Source organism: Neofelis nebulosa, chromosome 5, assembly GCF_028018385.1.
Source record: "Neofelis nebulosa isolate mNeoNeb1 chromosome 5, mNeoNeb1.pri, whole genome shotgun sequence".
NCBI lineage: Eukaryota > Metazoa > Chordata > Mammalia > Carnivora > Felidae > Neofelis > Neofelis nebulosa.
This window is the reverse complement of record NC_080786.1, coordinates 8,130,716-8,151,451: the sequence shown is the minus strand read 5'-3', so window position 1 is coordinate 8,151,451 and position 20,736 is coordinate 8,130,716. Positions and strand designations below refer to the sequence as shown.

General features: G+C 48.6%; 1 protein-coding gene across 6 annotated transcripts in view; it reads right to left on the bottom strand.

Moving 5' to 3' along the window:
• The window catches only part of ENTPD3 (ectonucleoside triphosphate diphosphohydrolase 3), a 38,971-nt gene extending 18,454 nt beyond the window's left edge, over window positions 1-20,517 (bottom strand). Inside the window, exons 1-5 of one of the 6 annotated variants that reach the window (XM_058729492.1) lie at window positions 20,420-20,496; window positions 19,412-19,463; window positions 18,843-19,042; window positions 13,851-13,978; window positions 6,032-6,149 (exon numbers count right to left, since the gene is read on the bottom strand). In XM_058729492.1, coding sequence (XP_058585475.1) covers window positions 6,032-6,149; window positions 13,851-13,978; window positions 18,843-18,957 — 361 coding nt within the window. In that variant the 5' untranslated portion in view covers window positions 18,958-19,042; window positions 19,412-19,463; window positions 20,420-20,496. Of the gene's footprint in view, window positions 1-6,031; window positions 6,150-13,850; window positions 13,979-17,380; window positions 17,744-18,842; window positions 19,116-19,411; window positions 19,464-19,957; window positions 19,974-20,419 lie in introns of those variants that run through there. The other 5 variants (XM_058729490.1, XM_058729494.1, XM_058729493.1 and 2 more) reach the window with 5 other exon arrangements.
• Between the last annotated feature and the right edge of the window lie 219 nt (window positions 20,518-20,736).

The following is a 20,736-nucleotide window of genomic DNA, read 5'->3' as shown; positions in this document are numbered from 1 at the left end:
CTACCCCCGTTTGGGGCCGGACAGTTCTTCGCTGTGGGGCCGTCCTGCGCACTGCGCAATGTTTAGCTGCATCCCTGGCCACCACTAGATGCCAGCAGTATCCCCAACCCCAGTGGGGACAACCAAAAATGTCCCCAGACATTGTTAAATGTTCTCTGGGGAGCAAACTCACCCCACGCTGACAAGTACAGTCTCTGCCAGACCACCATCACGTCACAACTTCATGACATCATAACTTCATGACGTCATAATAGCCCTGGTGACCCTGCTTCCGGTCGCAGCCTCTGACTCCATGTTCTACATCCAGAATGCTCCGTGAAACGTAGAGGTCATATCCGTGTTAGTCCCCTGACCAGAATCTCCTAGTGGCCTCCCAGGATACTCCGAGGAAGCCGCATCTGAGCGCAAGTCAGACGCCTCACTGCAGCTCAGGGCCTCCACGAGCTGGCCTTGGCCGAAGTTCTGGCCTCATTTCTCACCTTTCGTCCTCCTATTCATCCTGCCCCAGCCACACTGGCCCCTCTGCCTTTCCTAGAAAATGCCGAGCGGCTTCCACCCCTGGCCTTCTCCCTTGCCGGGCCCTCTGTTGAGCACATTCTTCCCTCAAAAATGTGTACGGCTCACACTTTGCCTCTGCGTAACTGTCCCCTCCTTTGTCCTTCCCTGATGATCCTGTCAAAAACAGCAGGACCGCTCTCTGTCCGCCTACCTCGCTGCTTTCTCCGTACAGCACTTCTCCCTGACGTGTTTCATACCCATTTATTTCTGATCTATTGCCTCGATTCGAATGCAAGTTCCACAACAGCACAGACTGTATATTTTATTTACCTATTTATTTATCTTTTATTTTTAATTTATTGTTATCTATTTTTTTAAAGTTTTTATGTTTATTTTTGAGAGACAGAGAGTGCGTGAGCAGGGGAGGGGGAGAGAAAGGGAGACACAGAATCGGAAGCAGCCTCCAGGCTCTGAGCTGTCAGCACAGAACCCGACGCGGGGCGTGAACTCATGAACGGTGAGATCATGACTTGAGCCGAAGTTGGATGCTTAACCGACTGAGCCGCCCAGGCGCCCCTATTTTTTATTTACTTTTAAATAAGCTCTGTGCCCAACGTGGGGCTTGAACTCATGACCCCAAGATCAAGAGTCAGATGCTCCACCGACTGAGCCAGCCCGGTGCTCCTGTATATTTCAGTTTGGAATCCCCAGTGTCAAGAACAGTTACCAGCAAACAGTTGGCACTCAATACATATTTATGAAATAAATGAATCAATCAATCAGTCAATGAGATTTTCAAACCAGTATGAAACTCTATACTAAGGGGATCATGCAGTTCAATCTGGATCAGCCAGAGCTAGTCTCTGGAAAGGGACTGGTTAGGAACCTTGCTGGAATGTCAAAACTTGGGGTATCTGAGCATGTCACCTGAGACCTATTTGCATAAGGTCCCATAAGCCTCCTAGAGGGAAGACGGGATTGGGCTCATGGGCTCATGGGCTCATGGGATCCTGGGATTCACAACCCTAAGAAAGGAGGGTTGGAACTGCTATTCCAATCTGGAGAAAGGCGGCTGGACAGATGACACAAAATTTACTCGAGGATATGTACCCAAGCAAAGGATGCTTTCAAAACTGTAATGGCCAGGTCCCCAAAGGAACTCCTTAAGGCATTTCAATGGAGGAGATGGCTATACTTAGGCCCCAGTAGAGTTCAAGCACTGGTTTAAAGGGAACACGTGAATGTCCTTTGTGGGAGGAGATAGCAGCAGGCTTGAGAACCGCACACCGAGAAAGACAGGAGGGGCGTGTAGGGGACCGGTGCCCTCCAGGGAATGGCTTTACGACAAGCAGCCAGAGCTTCAGACACCAGCATGGGGACCAGCAGCTAAGGCAGCACCTGGTGAACTCAGGAAAAGAGCGGCAAGTGAGGAGTGATGATACTCACCAGGTCCCTCCTCGCCCACAAGAAAAAAATCTCCAAGAGCCTGGGTATCCGGGAAACACTGCAGGGCAAGCAAGCGTTCACCACCCCCTCAGACTGGCCAAGGCAGGGGAGCCCTGGGAAATTTGCAACTGGGAAACCAGAAACCCAAATTATCCTTGGAGAAGCCACGTGTCTTCAAGGCGATGGCACTTGCCAAACTTCAACTCTGTATTTTGCGATTTAGTTTGTGGTCTTCTGGTCATTTGGAGTATATATATGGATCCCCGAGGCTACTACGATCAAAGGGAAGACTCATTTATGGATATGGTGTGGGCTCCATGACCCTGCCCCTCCCCTAAATCACATCCTGGGTGGCCAAGGGCCCCTCCCATGAAGGTCACATCTCCCCCTACAGCCAGAAGATCATCAGGACTGACCTGGCTGAATTGCTCTCCGGGTCTAAAGACAGATCTGGGACAGACTAACTTCGTGGCAAGAATATCCAGGAGCTCTAAACCGTGCCATGAATAATAACAGCTATCACTTACTAAGTGCTTACCACGTGCCACACATTTGCTACCTGCTTTGCACATATCACGTCATTGAATCTTCAAATGATTCCCAGGGGATGGGCGTTACTATTCTCATGCTTTGTATTTTAGAGATGAAGAGGTCAAAACTCAGAGAGGTCAGAAACATCCCAGAACTCACACAGGAGGGATGAGGTGAAGTCTTAACGACTACCCTACACGACCCTCTCTTGTCTGGAAGTGGCTGGTCTCACCTTTCAAAATGAACATCTGGCTGCCCTCTTTCACGCTTGAAGGGGAGGAGATGGCTCAGAAGTGAGGACAGCAGAGAGGGGATCTCCGGCTGAGCTCCGAGCAAGGCCGTGGCCACCCGTGTCTTGTGGAAAACAACGCAATCGGTACTCAGAAAACATCCGAGTGCCCCGTTGCGAGAGAGGCCAGGCAGACGCCCCTTCAAATAAAGGCTTAGGGTCTCCGCTGTCAGCTCCTTCATGGTTTGCCTTAGCTGCAGACAGCTGCCTGGCTCAACGTCTTGCTCTTCCCAGGATGCCGCCATCCAACAACTGAGGGCAACGGGGGTGTCGCAGCCCAGCCAATTTGGGCCATGCAAGATAACTGATCGCCCGGAGGTCCGTCAGGCCCACGTGGCAGTACGACTTCTCTTTCTGGCCAGTCCTCCTCCTTCCCCCTTCCCCCCACAGGTATGGATCTCTCACAATTACCTTGCAACCCAAACTCTGTCTCAATATCCGCTCATCGACAACCTAACCTGGACACCTAGGTACCGGGGTAGGTGAGCTCCTGGCTGCCCTCCATCGAAAGGCAGATGATCAGAATTCACCCTGTTATTCAAAGATCTCTGTTAGTCTCCCTGTGGGAAAGGCTAATTCTGCTTCCCAGCTTTTTCAATGCCATGACCCCCAGAGATGATTATCTTTGGGCAGATCATGGAGGCAAATGAAGGAGGCTGCTTGGGGCCGGGGGAACCGGTCCAGGGTCTCTAACCTGTTGTCCGTGGGCTGAGGGTATACCTCAGTAACACATTCAGGATGTGTTAACATCCTGGTCAGGAAGCTCCAGGCCAAGTCAGAGATCATGATGCTCTGAAGAGGGTGGTTTTTAGAAAGGCACACACATAAGGGATGGATCACTGGGTTCTACTCCTGAAACCAATACTACACTGTGTTTGAATTTAAATACATAATTTATTTAAACAATAAGTTATTTAAATAAATACATTTAAAAGAATAAAAAGGCACACACAGACACACACTCACTAACTGGGGTTGGTTATGTGTACCAAAGACTTAATTGTGGGGTACGTGAGTGGCTCAGTCGGTTAAGTGTCTGACTCTGGGTTTCAGCTCAACTCACGATCTCACGGTTTGTGGGTTCGAGCCCCACACTGGGCTCTGCACTGACAGTGTGGAGCCTGCTCAGGTTTCTCTGTCTCCCTCTCTCCCTGCCCCTCCCCCCACTCGTTCTCTCTTTCTCCCCCCCCTTCTCAAAAATAAATAAGCCTTGGGCGCCTGGGTGGCTCAGTCGGTTAAGCAGCCGACTTCGGCTCAGGTCATGATCTCGCGGTCCGTGAGTTCGAGCCCCGCGTCGGGCTCTGTGCTGACAGCTCAGAGCCTGGAGCCTGTTTCGGATTCTGTATCTCCCTCTCTCTGACCCTCCCCCGTTCATGCTTTGTCTCTCTCTGTCTCAAAAATAAATAAATGTTAAAAAAAAAAATTTTTTTTTAAATAAATAAATAAACCTTAAATATAAAAGACAAGATTATAAAACTTTCACTGAAGGATATCTTTATGATCTCAGGCTAAAGGATTTCTTAAATACACAAGAGCAAAACCATAAAAGAGAAGACTGATAATTGTGCCTACATAAAAAGAACTCCTATTCACCAAAAGACACAATGAAGAGACTGAAAAAGACAAATCATTAGCTGTGAGGAAATATGAGAACAAGATAATAATGATGCTAGCTGGGCACTCATATTCACAATATGTATAAAGAACTCCGGGGGTGCCTGGGTGGCTCAGTTGGTTAAGGGACCGACTTTAGCTCAGGTCATGGTCTTACAGTTCATGGCTTCGAGCCCCACGATGGGCTCTGCGCTGACAGCTCAGAGCCTGGATCCTGCTTCGGATTCTGTGTCTCCCTCTCTCTACGCCCCTCCCCCACTCACACTCTGTCTCTCTCAAAATAAATAAACCTTAAAAAAAAAAAAGAACCCCAATAAGTCAATGAGAAAAAGTCAATAGGAATTTCACAAAACCAGAAATGGTCATGTGACATATAAATATAAAATACATAAACATATTTATAACTTATAATGTTATAAGTAAATTAAAATATAAACATACTCAACCTTATCCCTTCCATAATCATGGAAACACAAATGCCCATCAATAGGGAAGAACGTATGAGCTTCCTCTCCTCCCTATTAACACACATGGATCTTAAAAACCCGACGTCCATAAACGAAACAAATTACAGAAGAATAAATGTTGACTCCATTTATGTGTATACGTGTTTGATCCCGCTTTCAAAAACAGGAAAAACTAAACGCATAAGGATGAAACTGTAAGAAGGACCAAGGAAACAGTGAATGTAAAATTCAGGCTATGTTGTGGAGGGTCATTGAAGATGCCGAGAATGTTCTGTCTCAAGGGTGGGCATCTCTCAGGCCAAATCCAGGTCATCACCTTTTATTTTTTTTTTTGTACAGCCCGTGGGCTAAGACCGTTTTTACAATTTTAAATACTAGGGAAAAAATTAAACGACTATGTTGTGACACTTGAAAACTATATGAAATTCAGAATTTCAGGGTCTATAAATCAAGCTTTACTGGACCCGAGCCATGGCCGTCTGGTTATGCCTTGTCCATCTATCTCTACCACCGCCAACCCCACCCTGACATACACGGCCAATTAGAATACAATTCCCCTACTGGAATACAATTTTCCACGACTCCCTCATGTTTCTGCATGTCCTACGAGCAGAAGCCCCGACTGCCTTTGCTCTGGATTATACTTTCAAGGCTCAGAAGATAGAGACAGTGTTTGCCCCCAGATCAAGAGGCAGGCATTATAAATGTCTCAGATTCCCTAATCTCGGGGTTCCTCTTCTGTAATACGACCCACCGTGCGAGCAGATACTATCTGGCCCTCCTTACATCACCTGGTGCAAAGTGAAACTCAGAGAACCAGCACAAGAAAATGCTGATACTCTGCCTACTGCTATTACTGTGAGTAAGAAACCATCCTTTGTTCTGACCCAGGAGACTCGTGCCTTCCGTCAGCATTCAAGCAAGTGTGGCAGGGTAAAATCTCACACCACGCACCGCCATGTTTTAGACACGAGAAAACTGAAGCCCAGAGGAAGGGGGTGACTGGCCCAAGGTCACTGCATGGATGGGGAGTGCCACTACCATTGGATGACATATGTTCCTGACGCCCAGTGCAGTGCTCATTCCTGCCTCCAGGCAGCTTCTTGGGATCCCTCCAGGCCTCCGAAGGCCCTTAGGACTCTCCCTTGCTTCCCTTTGGGCCTCCCGCACACAGTCCGGGCCTTACCTTTCACACTACACTTGAAGGTTTGACTGACCACTCCAGTATTATTCTCTTTCTCCGCTGGCCACTGATAGACGTAGACGGTGGTTCTGGAAGACCCGGCATCGAGCACGATTCCATACTGAACAAAAGGGGGAAGGGAGAGTCAGAAATGGGCTGGGCCTCTCTGAGGACTCTTTTCCAATGGGCCACCGAGAACCCCGAATACTCTCCAGAGGGTAATCCACACTGCTTCATTTGGGGAGGGGCTGACCAAGGGGAAAAACCGAGTTTCTCCAAACCAACTTTGTCTCCTTGGGCTGTGGGGGAAGGGGATGGGGGTGGGGTGGGTCAGGTGTTCTGGGGCATGGTTCTCACTCTTGGCCCACATTAGAATCACTTGGGGAGTTTTGGAAACTCCCAGGGCCAAGGCCACATCCCAGACCCATTAAATCAGAATCTCCGGGAGTGGACCCAGGCATCCGCAGTTTCTAAAGCTCCCTTGGTGATTCCAATATGCAGCCAAGGTTGAAAATTAATACTCCGAGGATCTTACTTGTTCCCTGATTCTTCCTCTTCCAGACCTCTGAGGTGGGGGACAGAAGCCACCTGGGCCTCAGGAGGGAAATGAAAATAGTCACCTGCTGCCCTCTGTTCTTCAAACTTCCAGGCCAATAAGCCTGAAGTAACTATAGGAAATTCTCACAAGGGTGACACACGTCAATACCCGCACTGGCCTGCAGAATGAAGGTATTCACAATTAAGGAGGAAAAACCCCAAAATGCCAACTAACGCTGACATACTGTCCCCCTTTGGTAACACGGTACATGGACAGACAGGGGGGTCTGCCAGAGCAGTGCCAGGACTAGCTGTGCTCAGGAGAGCAGGCTAGGAGTCCTGGGCCATGTCCCCACCTTGAGGCAGGCACCAGGAAGCTTCCTCCCCTGAGGGTGTGGCCCAGCCCAGGCCCTGGACCAAGCCTGAGCAGGAAAGGGCATGCGTTAGCAGCCTACGGGGATTGGAATGAGTAATGCTGACCTAGGTCAGTATGTGCGTGGGCCCGGAGTCAGCCCAGGGCAGTGGAGGCTTCTGGAGCTTTTCTCCAATTCCACTGCTGTTGGGTTAAGCTAGCTGGTCTCAGGGGGGAAGATGAATTTGGGTTCTGGAAGCAGGTTGAACTCAGACGGATGCTTGCTTGCTTTGCGACCCTAGGTAGCAAGAGGCCTAACGTCTCTGGGTTTCCTCGTGGGCAGACAACTTAACTTGCAGAAGTAAACAGACCCTATGCCTAACACTCGTGGCTGCTCAATAAACACAGGCGATATGGAAAGATCAACAAAGCAAAATAAACAAAACCACAAAGACCAGAGGAAAGAGAAGTAAATAACACCCCTCAAATCCCACCATTGTTATAACACCTTGTTATATATCTTTTCTAATGGCCGCCTGTGCATACAGCTGCATATATGAAAATGCGGTCAGACATATGTTTTCAATTCAACCCAGGATTACACTGCACGTAGACTTTTCCAACGCTCTGTTCTTACATAAAAAGTGTATCATGTACATCTCTCGCCGCCAATAAAAACACTGATATCGCTTTCAATACATTCCCCACCTCTTCCGTGAGATGTACAATAATCCATTTAACCAATTCCCTGATGCTAGCCATTTGGGAGGGCTCCAGCTTTCCACTGTCCACAAACGCTTGTTTCATTTGAAACAAGGGGACCGAATAAAAACGGGTGGCCCTAGCTCCTCAATCGCAGCTTTCCCATTATATTGAGACGGAACATCCTGCGTCTGTCGGTATTTGAACTTAGACACGCTGCTAATCTCAGCCTTCAGTCTGACGAATGCTGACGGGGATCCTGACATGACGCCCCCCCCGGGGGGACAAGGAAGGCATTGTTCACAGCCTGCTCACCCGGAGATAACGCACAGGTGGCACTGAAGGAAACCGGGCACTCAAGCGATCTGAGCCTCCCTACCAGTCCGCTTTCTCTCCTCCCTCCTGCTGCCGACCCCCCACCAGCCCAGCACCGGCCCCTGGCCCCTCCACACCGGGTCCTGACTACAGGAGGGAGCACACGTGAGCAACCACTCCGCAGGGTCCCCACCCTTCCCAGATCTGCTGGATCCCAGCTCTTCACAAAGAGTGCGTTTTCCCTGTGAAGGAGGCTTGGGGCTGCTGTGCCAAGCTCAGGAAGGAGGAAGAAGGGCCACTTTCACGTTCATCGTCATCCCAGCTGGCATCCAGTGTTCACCAAGGTGGGAGCAGCTGGCCCTCCCCTCGGGCACCTGCCGGATGCGCCGACAGGGACCAGCCCTGAGCCCGGGGCTACTCCTGAGGACTAGGTATCCACCCCACCACTGTTCGCTGACGTTTTCCAAAGTGGAAAAGTTGGTCTTTTCGAGAGCTCCCTTACCTAAATCAGCGGAACTCAATGTGGTTTGATGGAGTGGGTGGGATGGGGACTGATTTCATTCAGCTCAGCTGGGCAGCGAGTAACCCCCTGTCCAACGCAGTGTCAGAAAAGAACGTGGCTTGAACGTAGAACCGGAGACACACGCAGTGGGTTAACCGAAAGGAAACGGTCTTCCGGGAGAAGCCCATGATCCAAAACTTGAGGGATGTGTGAGCTTCTAACAAAAGCAAAAGTCGTAAGGACAGTTTTCTTAGATTTGTTATTGGCACTGTGTCATCATCATCCATGGCCATCACTATCATCATCCCTCTTGGCATAACAAGAGGGATCCTAGCAGGAATACACATTTGTGGAGCACTTCTAATATGCCAGGCATTGCCCAAAGTGCTTTAGCGTTGCATCTACAGGGCAGGTGTGGTCATCCTTCCCACTTGACACATGGGGAAACTGAGGCTCACAGAGGTAAATCATTGCCCACAGTCACAGACTTGGGCCCGAGCTTGGTTCTAACTGGCCGTCAGACCTCTACACACAGCCCCCATGCTTGCACTGAGTTCCAAGGAAACCAGGTCCAACAGGGTTGACTGTTTAGTAACGAGGTGCCGAGGGTGCCTCAGCAGGGAGTCGGTCGAGCACCCAGTTTTGGCCCAGGTCCTGATCTCACAGTCTGTGAGCTCGGGCCCCGCCTTGGACTCTCTGCCGTCAGCTCGGAGCCTGCTTCAGATCCTCTTCCCCCCTCCTCTCTCTGCCCCTCTCCCACTCACATGCACACTCTCTCTCTCTCTGTCTCTCAAAAAAAAAAAAAAAAAAAAAAAAAAAAGATGCCTGGTGCGTAGAGCAGACTTTCTTTGTTCAGACAAAAAGTCCCTCAAAAGCAAGCCTGTAGCTAAGTAGTAGGCAGATCTGACTACAGAGGAGGTGGACCGATGTGATGAAGAAGCCACATCTGTCTGGAAAGGAAGAAACTAATTATCCAACTTTCGCTCTCTAAGGGGTAACCAGGGAGGGCCACAAGGCACCAGAGATCCCGGCTGATGACTGATAACCAATGAGGGTTACAAGGGAATGTTTGTTTGTTTGTTTTTGAGAGACAGACCGAGAATGCAAGTGGTGAAGGACAGAGAGAGAGAGGGAGAGAGAGAATCCCAAGCGGATTCTGCACTGTCAGCGCAGAGCCCAAGGCGGGGCTTACACCCACGCAGCATGAGATCATGACCTAAGCCAAAATCAAGAGTCGGACGCTTAACCGACGGAGCCACACAGGTGCCCCTACAAGGGAATGGTTTTAGCACAGCCTGGTCTCGTGGTTGTGCTTTGGAGAATAACGGCCAAGCACGGGAGCGTGACTCAATACGGCGATCTCATGGGACCTGAGCGGGACTACGTAGGCCCCTCTTGGACACTGATGTCCTGTGGCTGCACGGGGCAGTGGCAATGGGGTACTGATCATCCTGGACTGAGAAACTCCAGGGCTTCTAGACAGTTGTGATTGGGGCTGGGGAGGGAGAAGTCTCGAGAGGAAGAGATTGGACTTCATGAGAAGGAAGCAGGTGGGGGGCCGAGTGAAAAACAGAAGTGATGCCACCATGTTTACCCTTCAGGCTGGTGGAGCAGGTTGGACCAGCAACAATGAAAATGGCACTGGGCACGCATTGACCCTTGACTGAGTTTTGATACTTCTGCTCTTAAACTCCGATAGACCACGGTTAGGTAAGCCAAGGTTGCATGTAATAGCCAGCTATCATGACCTTTCATTAGGGTCTTAAGGAAAATTCCAGCCCCCCCCACCCCACCCCCCACAGGCCATTGTGGAGCCGGCGCTCGTAACCAACTGTCATTTTTACACAGAGGCAAAACAACGTTCAAGGTTATAAAAACACAAACATAACAACGTAAAAGCCCTTGAATTCATTCAGCTTCACTTCCACAACTGCCCTTCCCACCCCTGGCACACACCGAAGAGCCAAACACAAGAGGCTTGTCCTCAACCTGAGAAGGGCTGCATGTGGAATGTTCTTTCAAGAGGCCGTTCCGCTCCCGGTACCCCCGGCTCAGAACATCTGTCTTTTCTCACATTTAATCCACCCAGCTAAGCAGAAGGAGTCCTCTGAGTCAACATTCCAGGGTTATACAACCTCTTGTCCCCTGCAACTGTGACTGGGGCCTGGCAGCGAGATTCTGAGCAGATTACAGATCCCCTCTTTGAACGAACTGTCTGCTAATCGGTAAGCGTGGTGCTTCTGGTCCTTCTAAACCCTCGTTCGAGGCCCTATTTTCTGTTCTCTTCTGTTTCTTAGGTCCCACGTCTGCCGTTTCCAGTGCGAGCAACGGTGAGAAGCGACCCACCCTCTCTGCTCCTCTGTTCTCACCCGTGAGTAATCATATCCACGTGCAATAGTCCTGGAGGGTTCCCTGCCCACACTCCTCAGGCCTTACCGCTGTGCTGTCCAACCATGCGCTTTCCACGCGCCTAAAGCCTTTCTCTAGTGGCCGAACCCACCTGAGCATACAGCGTGCCAGAAATACGAGGGGGTTAGCGTCTCCCAGGGAGCAGCCACTCCGCCAATGACTAGTGGAAGTTGGTCGTGTAAGTATGTCCTTGAGTGGGATACCTGTGAAGCGGGTGTTCCAGATGCCCTTTGGTAGAAGACTCACCTGAGGATGTTTTACACTGGCTCCCAGACTGAGAGTCCTCCCCAGGACTGAGCCCCCACTGCCCACGGTGGTAACCTGCTGGGTGGCAGGCCCTCCAGGGGCTGCCTTCCCTCCTGTCTCACCTCCCACCCCCTACCTGTGTTTCCTCGGGTCATTCCCAGATGGCCTGCTTTTACTCACATCTTTGATCAGGGGAACCCACCTGACCCAGGAGCCTGAGACATGTGTGGTCCTCTCTTTCAATGGTAGCCTCCTTACTGCCCTGGGGTCTACTTTTCTCTATTCAGTTTACTCTTCTAGTCTTCTAATCCCTCCACGCCCCTCCAGTATGAACAGAGGACTTACCTCTTACCTCCTAGAACAAGTGGAAGCTAGTGGCTGTCAACTGCCTTAACCAACCCATCCCAAACTTCTGCAGGGCCTGAGGGAAAATTTTTTAAATGAAGACTTTTACTCTCCCTCCAAACTTCCACCCGTCCTCACCCCACACCCCTGGCAAATCCACAGAGCAAAGAGCCTCACGCATCTGTATGCTGACTATAGAAGGTGGGACAGCTCCGACCCCATATCCACGCCCTGTCTACACTTCCTGCAAATGGCTGCCCCTTTGCCACCCCTCAGATCACCGGTGAGGCCGGTCCTCAGGAGGAGGTCCACACAGACCCTGGCTTCTGGAGTCTCAGGCACCACAGCACATTCTAGAAGGGGACGCATGACTCTGGGTGGGCACATTCCCTTGCGCCATGGAGAGAGATAAACCTGGAATACAGCTAGAGCTGGTTCCTCTGAAATATGGGGTGTAAGAGTGGTTCCTGGGGTTTAAGAGTGGCATTAGTCTTGCCCCCAATGGGGGGGTACTTCCATCCCCCCGTTCAGCAAGCCTTCCTGCATCTGCACCCACCCTCCCCCCACCCATCCCTCCTGTGCAAAGGAGGATAAGTTCTCTAGTCAAGGTCAGTACCTCCTCCTGGGTCCCTCATTCTGAACTTAGGATCAGGGAGAGGAGGGAGGTAGTGAAGAAAGCCCTGGCCTTGGGAACAGGAGGGACAAGGTTTCAGTTCCTGTCCTGCCATCCACTGGCCAAACCCATGGTTCCTCACTTGCAAAGTGGGGGTGACAATGCTTGCTTTGTCCCCCTGCTATCGCTGCCACAAGGGTTACATGAGATAATTCAGGGAAAAGTGCTCACCAAGCTGAAAAGTTTACAAAGCATAAGGAGATGGTGATTCTCCTGGTTGCAATCCTGATGTTATGCAGTTTAGAGAAGAAGACAGTGCCCGGAAGTTGGGAAAATGGCTTCTCTTGGCCTTGGCTATTGTCTTTAGACAACCAGATAATTTGGTTTTCTCTCGTCACTGGACAGTTGCATAAGGTTTTTTTGTTTTTTTTTTTTTTCTTCATGTTATTCATGGGGGCCTGAGATCTTTTTAAGTTTATTTATTTTGAGAGAGAGAGAGAGAGAATGAGCACGGGAGAAGCAGAGAGAATCCCAAGCAGGCTTCATGCTGTCAGCGCAGAGCCCAACTCGGGGCTTGATCTCATGAACCGTGAGATCATGACCTGAGCTGAAATCAAGAGTCGGTTGCTTAACCGACTGAGCCACCCAGGCACCCCTGGAGTGTGGGGGGGGGGGGGGCTGAGATTCTTAAGTAAAATGTCTTATAAAAGAACCAAATGCCATCATCTAATGGAGTTTTACTTTGATCCTTCAGAAGAGCAGCCTCAGAATGGTGGGTCTAACTCACCCACACAGCCGAGGCAATATTACTTTCTTTTTTATCTTGTAAAATTAAAAAAAAAACCTTCTATTTCAAATACAGCCTTTGAATAGTCACTAAGAGCAGGAAGATGTAGACAGGATTCTTGAGATCAAGGGTAAAGGCTAAATGAGATTCAAATAACAGTTGGTTTTCTTGACAGCTATGGCCCTATAGCTAAGAAGGGTTTGTACATTTTTAAAGAGTCATAGGAAAGAAACAAACAAAAAAAGATACATGACAGGGACTATAATGACCTTTAAAGTCTAAATATGTAGTACTTAGCTCTTTACAGAAAAATTTTGCCAACCTCTACCCAAAATGACTGAAGGACTCTTTTCCCCTTCGTCTGACAGTCTTGCACAGGATCACCTCCCATCACCCTTACATCCAAGGCTGGGGTGATGTATATGGTTCTCAGACTGTCAGACATCATTTGAGAGGTCATTTGGGCACTTATCAAAAGGGCTAAGAGTAGCCTCTGAAACTGAGCATGGGTCCTGAGTAATTTTTCAAGGGGAAGAGTCAGAGGGATCATGGCACACTTTTAGACTCAAGAGAGGTTGCACAAATACAGCTCAAGGGGACCTTTTCAAGTCATTGATGTCTTGTTTACCAGATCAGGCCAGAAGAGGAGGCTGGGTGTCCCTGTCTTCACTCGTGGTCAGGGTTGTGTGGTCTTGGGAAATGTACAAGCTGCTAGATCTCTGGCAGCCTTCTGGAATCCTTGACTACAAGGTCTAGCTTGGGCTCCAACAGTCAGGAGTCAAAGCAAGGCCACACGGTCCTTGGAGAAGGGTCACCATTATCAATCTGTAGTGTCAAACAGCACAAAGCCAGTATGTCCAGAGCTTCTCCCCTGGGTCTTATGTCAAGGATCCTTGGGTTCTTCCTTGGGTCTTCCCCCACTGGAGATGGGGTAAAGGGTTTTCTTCTAACTCATGGCCTTAGAATACCTGACGTCATAGCCCATCCCTTCAGTGCCAATCCCTTCACACTTACCTTCAGTCCTGGAAGGAGGACCTCTTTCTGGTGAAACTGGATGAGTGTGATGGTCACAAGCACCACAACACTCAAAATCAAGACCACCAAGGCGATGATGGCTGGGGTTCGGGAGAGGGCCTTGAGGCCTAAAATGGAAAGACCCAGAAGACACATGAGGGGAAAGTAGGAACAAGGCACTGGCCTTCTTTGTAGAATCCAAGGACTGGGTGCACGACTGCATGCCTACAGCACTTCCTCTGGCTTTAGTAAGGCCAAGACTTTTTAAGGCAGAGGAGTGATTGGGCTCCAAAGCCCATTTATCTTTTCTCCAGAGAGGGAACTAAAACGGCATTCGCAGAGAAGGGGTGTGTGGTTTAGTTTCCTGGTATCTCCCGAAACGTGTTATGCATATTATCGGTCAGCCCTGAGATGCTTTACAAATAACATTTACTTCAACGTAGATGAAAAAATATGGGTTTTCTATTAATGCCAGCGGTATAATATTTCATTTAAAAATAACATCAGGCAAAGAGAAATGAATACTACGCTTCAGATATAGTCAGTGATTATCAGGCTCAGTACTCAGTGACATACTGTCAAGGAAACAGTAACATGTATGAATTTCTGAAATATTTGAGTTTCCAGTAAGACGTCAACCTCAGCCATTTTTCCTGTGTCTGCAGTGAAGGTATAGGGTCTCCCCTACATTCACAAACAAAGAATCACTAGACCCACGTGTTCACTCCCAAAGGGGTCATGTCATCTCTGGTACTCGTAGTTTAATCACAACATGGAAACTATACTCATTTAAAAGCAAAACAAAACAAAACAAAACAAAAAGAAGCATATGAATCATCTTCATCTAAATACATAGCCTCTGAATAAAGATAATTATATCTGTATTGTATAAAGGTACATGATTACCATAATGGACTAATGATTAACTAATATTGCTTAACTAGATCACTTAAAAAATGTTTTTCATGCTTTATTTATTTTTGAGGCAGATCGTGAGCTGGGCAGGGGCAGAGAGATGGGGGAGACACAGAATCCAAAGCCAGCTCCAGCACAGAGCCTGACGCGGGGCTCGAACCCACAAACCATGAGATCATGACCTGAGCTGAAATTGGATGCTTAACCAACTGAGCCAACCAGGCGCCCCACTTAACTAGATCATGTTGAGCAGATATTTACTTGGGTCGTAAGAAACCAGTATGGGCTAATGGAAATTTCATAAACGCAGGAGCAACAGATTTTTTTTTTTTTTAAAGAAAGAAACAAATACTGTTCTGTACCAAAATGATTCCATTCACGTGAAGTTCTAAAACAGGCAGGTGACTAAGATGAGAACAGTGACAGTCTAGAGGGCTGGGGCAGGGGTTCCCCGGGAAGGAACACAGGGGCACTGTCTGGGGTAATAGAAATGCCCCATATCTTCACAAAATTGTGGAGTATATGGGTGCGTGCTTTTGTCAAAATTCATCAAAACTTTCAAAGTCCTTTGAGGAAAATGTGAAAATTAAAGTAACCAGCTCCACACTTTACACACTGTATGTCAGCCAATTTGACAATAAGTTATATTAAATAAATAAATAAATAAATAAATAAATAAATAAATAAATAAGTAAGTAAACCCTTCTGGGGGGAAATTTAAAAAAAAAGGTTTAAGAAAAATAAAAGACTGACAGAATTCCCCAGGGCAGAAAATAAACAAACAAACAAACAAATAAATAAAGTAAACCACTCCTTAGGTATAATTTCCCTTAAAAAATTTTTTTTTTCAATAAATTGCCCCATCCTGGGGTGCCTGGGAGTCTCAATTGGTTTGATTCTTGATTTTGGCTCAGGTCACGATCTCACGGTTCATGGGTTCGAACCCTGTGTCAGACTCTGTGCTGACAATGTGGAGTCTGCTTGGGATTCTCCCTCTCTCTCTCTCTCTCTCTCTCTCTCTTCCCCCCCCCTCTCTCTCTCCCTCTCCCCTGCTTGTGTTCTTTCTCTCTCTCAAAATAAATAAATAAACATGACAAAAATTAAAAAAAGAAATTGTCCCATCCTAAAAACATCCCCTTTTGGAAGACAAGGGTACCCAATTTAGGGGCACAATTTAAGATCTATCCATTTCACTGTATATAAATTATACTTAAATTTTTTAAACATAAAAAGGCATTCAATTAAAATATTGACTTGGGGATGCAAGCTGGTGCAGCCACTCTGGAAAACAGTATGGAGGTTCCTCAAAAAATTAAAAAAAGAACTACCCTACGACCCAGCAATTGCACTACTAGGCATTTATCCAAGGGATCCAGGTGTGCTGTTTCAAAGGGGCACATGCACCCCCATGTTTATAGCAGCACTATCGACAACAGCCAAAGTATGGAAAGAGCCCAAATGTCCATCGATGGATGAAAGGATAAAGAAGATGTGGCATATATATATACAGTGGAGTATTACTCAGCGATCAGAATGAAATCTTGCCATTTGCAACTACGTGGATGGAACTGGAGGGTATTATGCTAAGCGAAATTAGTCAGAGAAAGACAAATATCATATGACTTCACATATATGAGGACTTTAAGAGACAAAATAGATGAACATAAGGGAAGGGAAGCAAAAATAATATAAAAACAGGGAGGGGGACAAAACAGAGGAGACTCTTCAATATGGAGAACAAACAGAGGGCTACTGGAGGGGTTGTGGGAGGGGGGATGGGCTAAATGGGTCAGGGACATTAAGGAATCCACTCCTGAAATCACTGTTGCACTATATGCTAACTAATTTGGATGTAAATTAAAAAAAATATTAAATTAAAAAAATATTCACTAAATAATAGTCTTGGTAAAACTATGACATAAATGTAAATGGTGATACCCAATTGGCTGAAATATGATAAACACTAGCATCACAGAAGGATCACTGGATTCAGATAATCCCAATATGTCTCTTATCAATTGGGCATTCTATTTATTTATTTATTTATTTAATTTTTATTTTTTTTCACATTGTCAAGTTAGCTAACATACAGTGTATACAGTGTGCTCTTGGTTTTGGGGGTAGAGTCCCATGATTCATCGCTACATACAACACCCAGTGCTCATCCCAACAAGTGCCCTCCTCAATGCCCAACCCCCATTTTCCCCTCTCCCTGACCCCCCATCAACCCTCAGTTTGTTCTCTGTATTTAAGAGTCTCTTATGGTTTGCCTCCCTCCCTCTCTGTGTGTAACTATTTTTACCCTTTCCCATCCCCTGTGGTCTTAAGTTTCTCAAGTTCCCCATGAGTGAAAATATATGGTATCTGTCGTTCTCTGACTGACTTATTTCACTTAGCATAACACCCTCCAGTTGCATCCATGTTGTTGCAAATGGCCAGATTTCATTCTTTCTCATTGCCAAGCAGTATTCCATTGTATATATAAACCACATCTTCTTTATCCATCCATGTGTTGATAGACGTTTGGGCTCTTTCTGTAATCTGGCTATTGTTGAAAGTGCTGCTGTAAACATCACCAATTGGGCATTTAAACGTAGATGAATTAATCGGGGCACCTGGGTGGCTCAGTCGGTTAAGCATCCAACTTTGGTTCATGTCATGATCTCACGGTTCCTGGGTTCGAGCCTCGTGTGGAGCTCTGTGCTGACAGCTGCTTCGGCTGCTTCGGATTCTGTGTCTCCCTCTCTCTCTGCCCCTCCCCTGTCCGTGCTCTGTCTCTCTCTGTCTCTCAAAAATAAATAACCATTAAAAAAAAAATAAATGTAGACGAATTAAAATAAAATTAAAAACTCAGTTCCTCTGTCTCACTAGCTACATTTCAAGTGTTCTATAGCCACATGTGTTCCTATTCTAGAACATTTACTTGTAGATCATATAACCTAGGCTTTGCTTCTTCGTTGTTTCTAGGAGACATTTTTCTGGAAAGAAAAAAGGGCATGTGTATAAAACTGTATAGAATTAGGTTCGGTCTCAATATCCGATTATATCACAGTACTGAGTAGCTGGCAAGGCCAGTCACGTAGTGCATCTCTGTAGCTCAGAACAGCCAACTCTCTTCGCCCATTCTGATTTCCCTGAGGTACAGACACTTGCTGTTACTCAAGATGGTCACCCAACACCTAATTCTCCCACCTTGTCACTGGGAGTGTAGACCGGCACACCATCAACGGAGAGTGGTTTGTCAATGTTTATCAAAGTTCCAGAGGTGTGTGCCATCTGACTTGCCATCCCACTGCTGGGAATTTATGCCACGGAACTAGCCCCGTGCATGCAAAACGACTTATACCTAAAGTTACTCACTGCAGAATTGTATGTGACAGCAACTGGAGGGAGGCCAGCCACTGTGAAGTTGACCTTCAGAGCCTCTAAATGGGTCCCAGATCACTTTTCTGTGATTCCAGATAAAAGTACATGAACTAGCCAGAAACCAGTTTATCCGCGGACATGAGTCTGCATCGACATTTAAAGAATATGTCACATGTCAGTGTCAGCTTTACAGGTTTAAGGCACTTTCCGGCCCCCTAACAAGACACGGGAGAACTTTAATTTGCTAAATTAAACAGTGTAACAAGTTAGCCTGATGTGTGGTATTACAGCATATGTGTTAAAATTTCAAAGCATTTTGGGGGAAAACCTGGAAATCAAAGTAAATTAGCTCTTTAGGTACAATCTCCCTCTACAGAAAAAGATTTGTATAAACTGCTTCTACTATCCTAAAATCATATCGTTTTGGAAGACAAGAATGCCCAGTCTCGGGACACAACTACGGATAATCTGTCCAGGGCAGGGAGGGGGGTGATACGTGAGCAGTGGCTGACCACACTGGACTCCCCAGTCCTTCGCCTCAGCAGTTTTCAGGTAAAAAGCTATGATTACCCTTAAGCAGACCTTTGCCCCAGCAGAAAAGCGTATCACAAAGCAAAATGGACCAGACCAGGTCTCATTCATTTAGGGGATACAGCCCAGAGCTGTGCTGTCATTAGGAGTGAACAAACCCCGTAATTACAAGGTGTCTACCTGAGAGTAGAGAGGCCAGACCCTTCTGGGCTTCTACACGAACAACCGCAAAACATACTCCAGAGGCAGGCAGGCAGGGCAAGCTTGGAAGCGGGTGTGTGAGAGTTCTGCACATGTGCCTCCGGTGTCAGGGGTAACAACGCTGACCTAGGGTGGGGTGGGGAGCGCCGGGTGCCGTAGGTGCTGTGCCAGCAGCAACACTTGGGTGAAAGTAGCGGAGTGATCTGAGTACCTCGCAACTCATCACAAAATCAACAATACTCTCAGGCAAACCTTCACACACAGGTTGGTAAGGGAAACCACAAAGGGCCAAATTAGTGGATTATGCAACCCGGAAACACCATTTAAGCAAAACATGCACGTTACGTTAGTCCTCGTTTTGTGTAACTTTGATGGAAAGCCTTACTTCCACCTGAGGCATGCCTGGTGGTGAAAGCCTGGCGAGCAACTGAGGCTCAAACCAAAGACCTTAAAGTCATTGGCAGGGGACAGGCGTTAAAACACTGGGGGCTGAAGCGGGGATTGGGCCTTGTCAATATCACACTTGCTGCCTGTTCGGAGATACTAACCTGCTTGCTCACAGGGTTGGCGGGTCAGCACAGTGAACATCTTTCCTCCCAACTGTAGGTGAGAGAACACAGAATGACAGTGTGTCCGTGGACCCTGACTTCAGTTCCCCAAAAGTGCAGTGTCAAACCCAATTTGGGGGCGCCACTAAAGAACATCTGTCCGGGGGGCGGGAGGGGGGTGATGTGGAAGCCACGCAGCTGCCTCTTAATCCTATTTTTCAGACAGAAAGGCTATGATTACCTTTAGCAAAGGAATCTCACTGGTCCCAGCAGAAAAGCCCATCACTTTTCCATCAAAGCAAAACCCGCTTTCCAACCCACTTCATTTCTTCCAAATCAAAACCTTCCGGGGGACACATACACCTAAGATCTTCGGCCCCAGACCCAAAGCTCGGCTGAAATTCTAGCGTCCCCTCCCCAGACGCGAGGAAAAGAACGGGTCTGCCCAAATTTTAAACTGAAAATCTTCAGAGAAGAAGTCAATCACTTCCTGCAGATTTTTCCACCTGTGCACACCGCCCTGGGCAGAACGAATCTTCCACCTACTGGTAACATTCACAGGGCTGAGGCAGGGCTCTCCAACTCACAGCAGCAGGGCAGGTTCCTGTGGGGGTCGGCGACCCGTGAACTTGGAGTCGCCCCTGGAAGCCCCGGGAGGTTTATCTTTAGCTGCCGGCTAGAACCAACTGCAAGGGGATCCAGGGCCCCCCGGATCCGGCGCCCCAGGATCTGGGAGGCCCCGCTCTGGAACTGCGTCTCCGCGCAGCCAGGCTCTCTGCGCGCCGGCGCATCTCCGGGCCCACAGATGCGCTCGGGGAAGACGCGGCCACCTCTCCCCGCTTGGCTCGGACCCCTCCCCGCCGCCCGAAGGTTGGGGCGCGCGTCCTTCGGTCCCTCCCTCCCTGCCTCTGCGGAATCCGATTTCGCCTCCTTCCCTCCCAGCGCCCAGCGCCACGAAGCTTCCAGCGCCTCCCTCGGCGGCGGGGGCGCGGGGTCCCCGGTCCTCACCTGCGCGCGGACGCTCGGCGGAGGGCGAGCTGCGCTGCCGCAGTGGCCGCCGGCCGCCAGCTCGCGGGAGGCTCTGCGGCGGCGGGGGAGGCGGGGGAGGCGGGGCTGCGCGGGCCGGGGGCGGGGCCGCCGCGGCCCGGCGCCGCCCCCTCGGCGGGGTCAAGGCCCAGCACCTTTCGTACACACTTCTTCCAGTGCCCTCCGTCCCCGCCCCGCCAGCGCTACCTGGAGAAGGTGAGGAGGGTGTCGACTGCCCGACTCCCTCTTCCGTCAACGTCAAGGCCAAGAACGCTTGCACCTCTCTTTCGGTTTCCTCC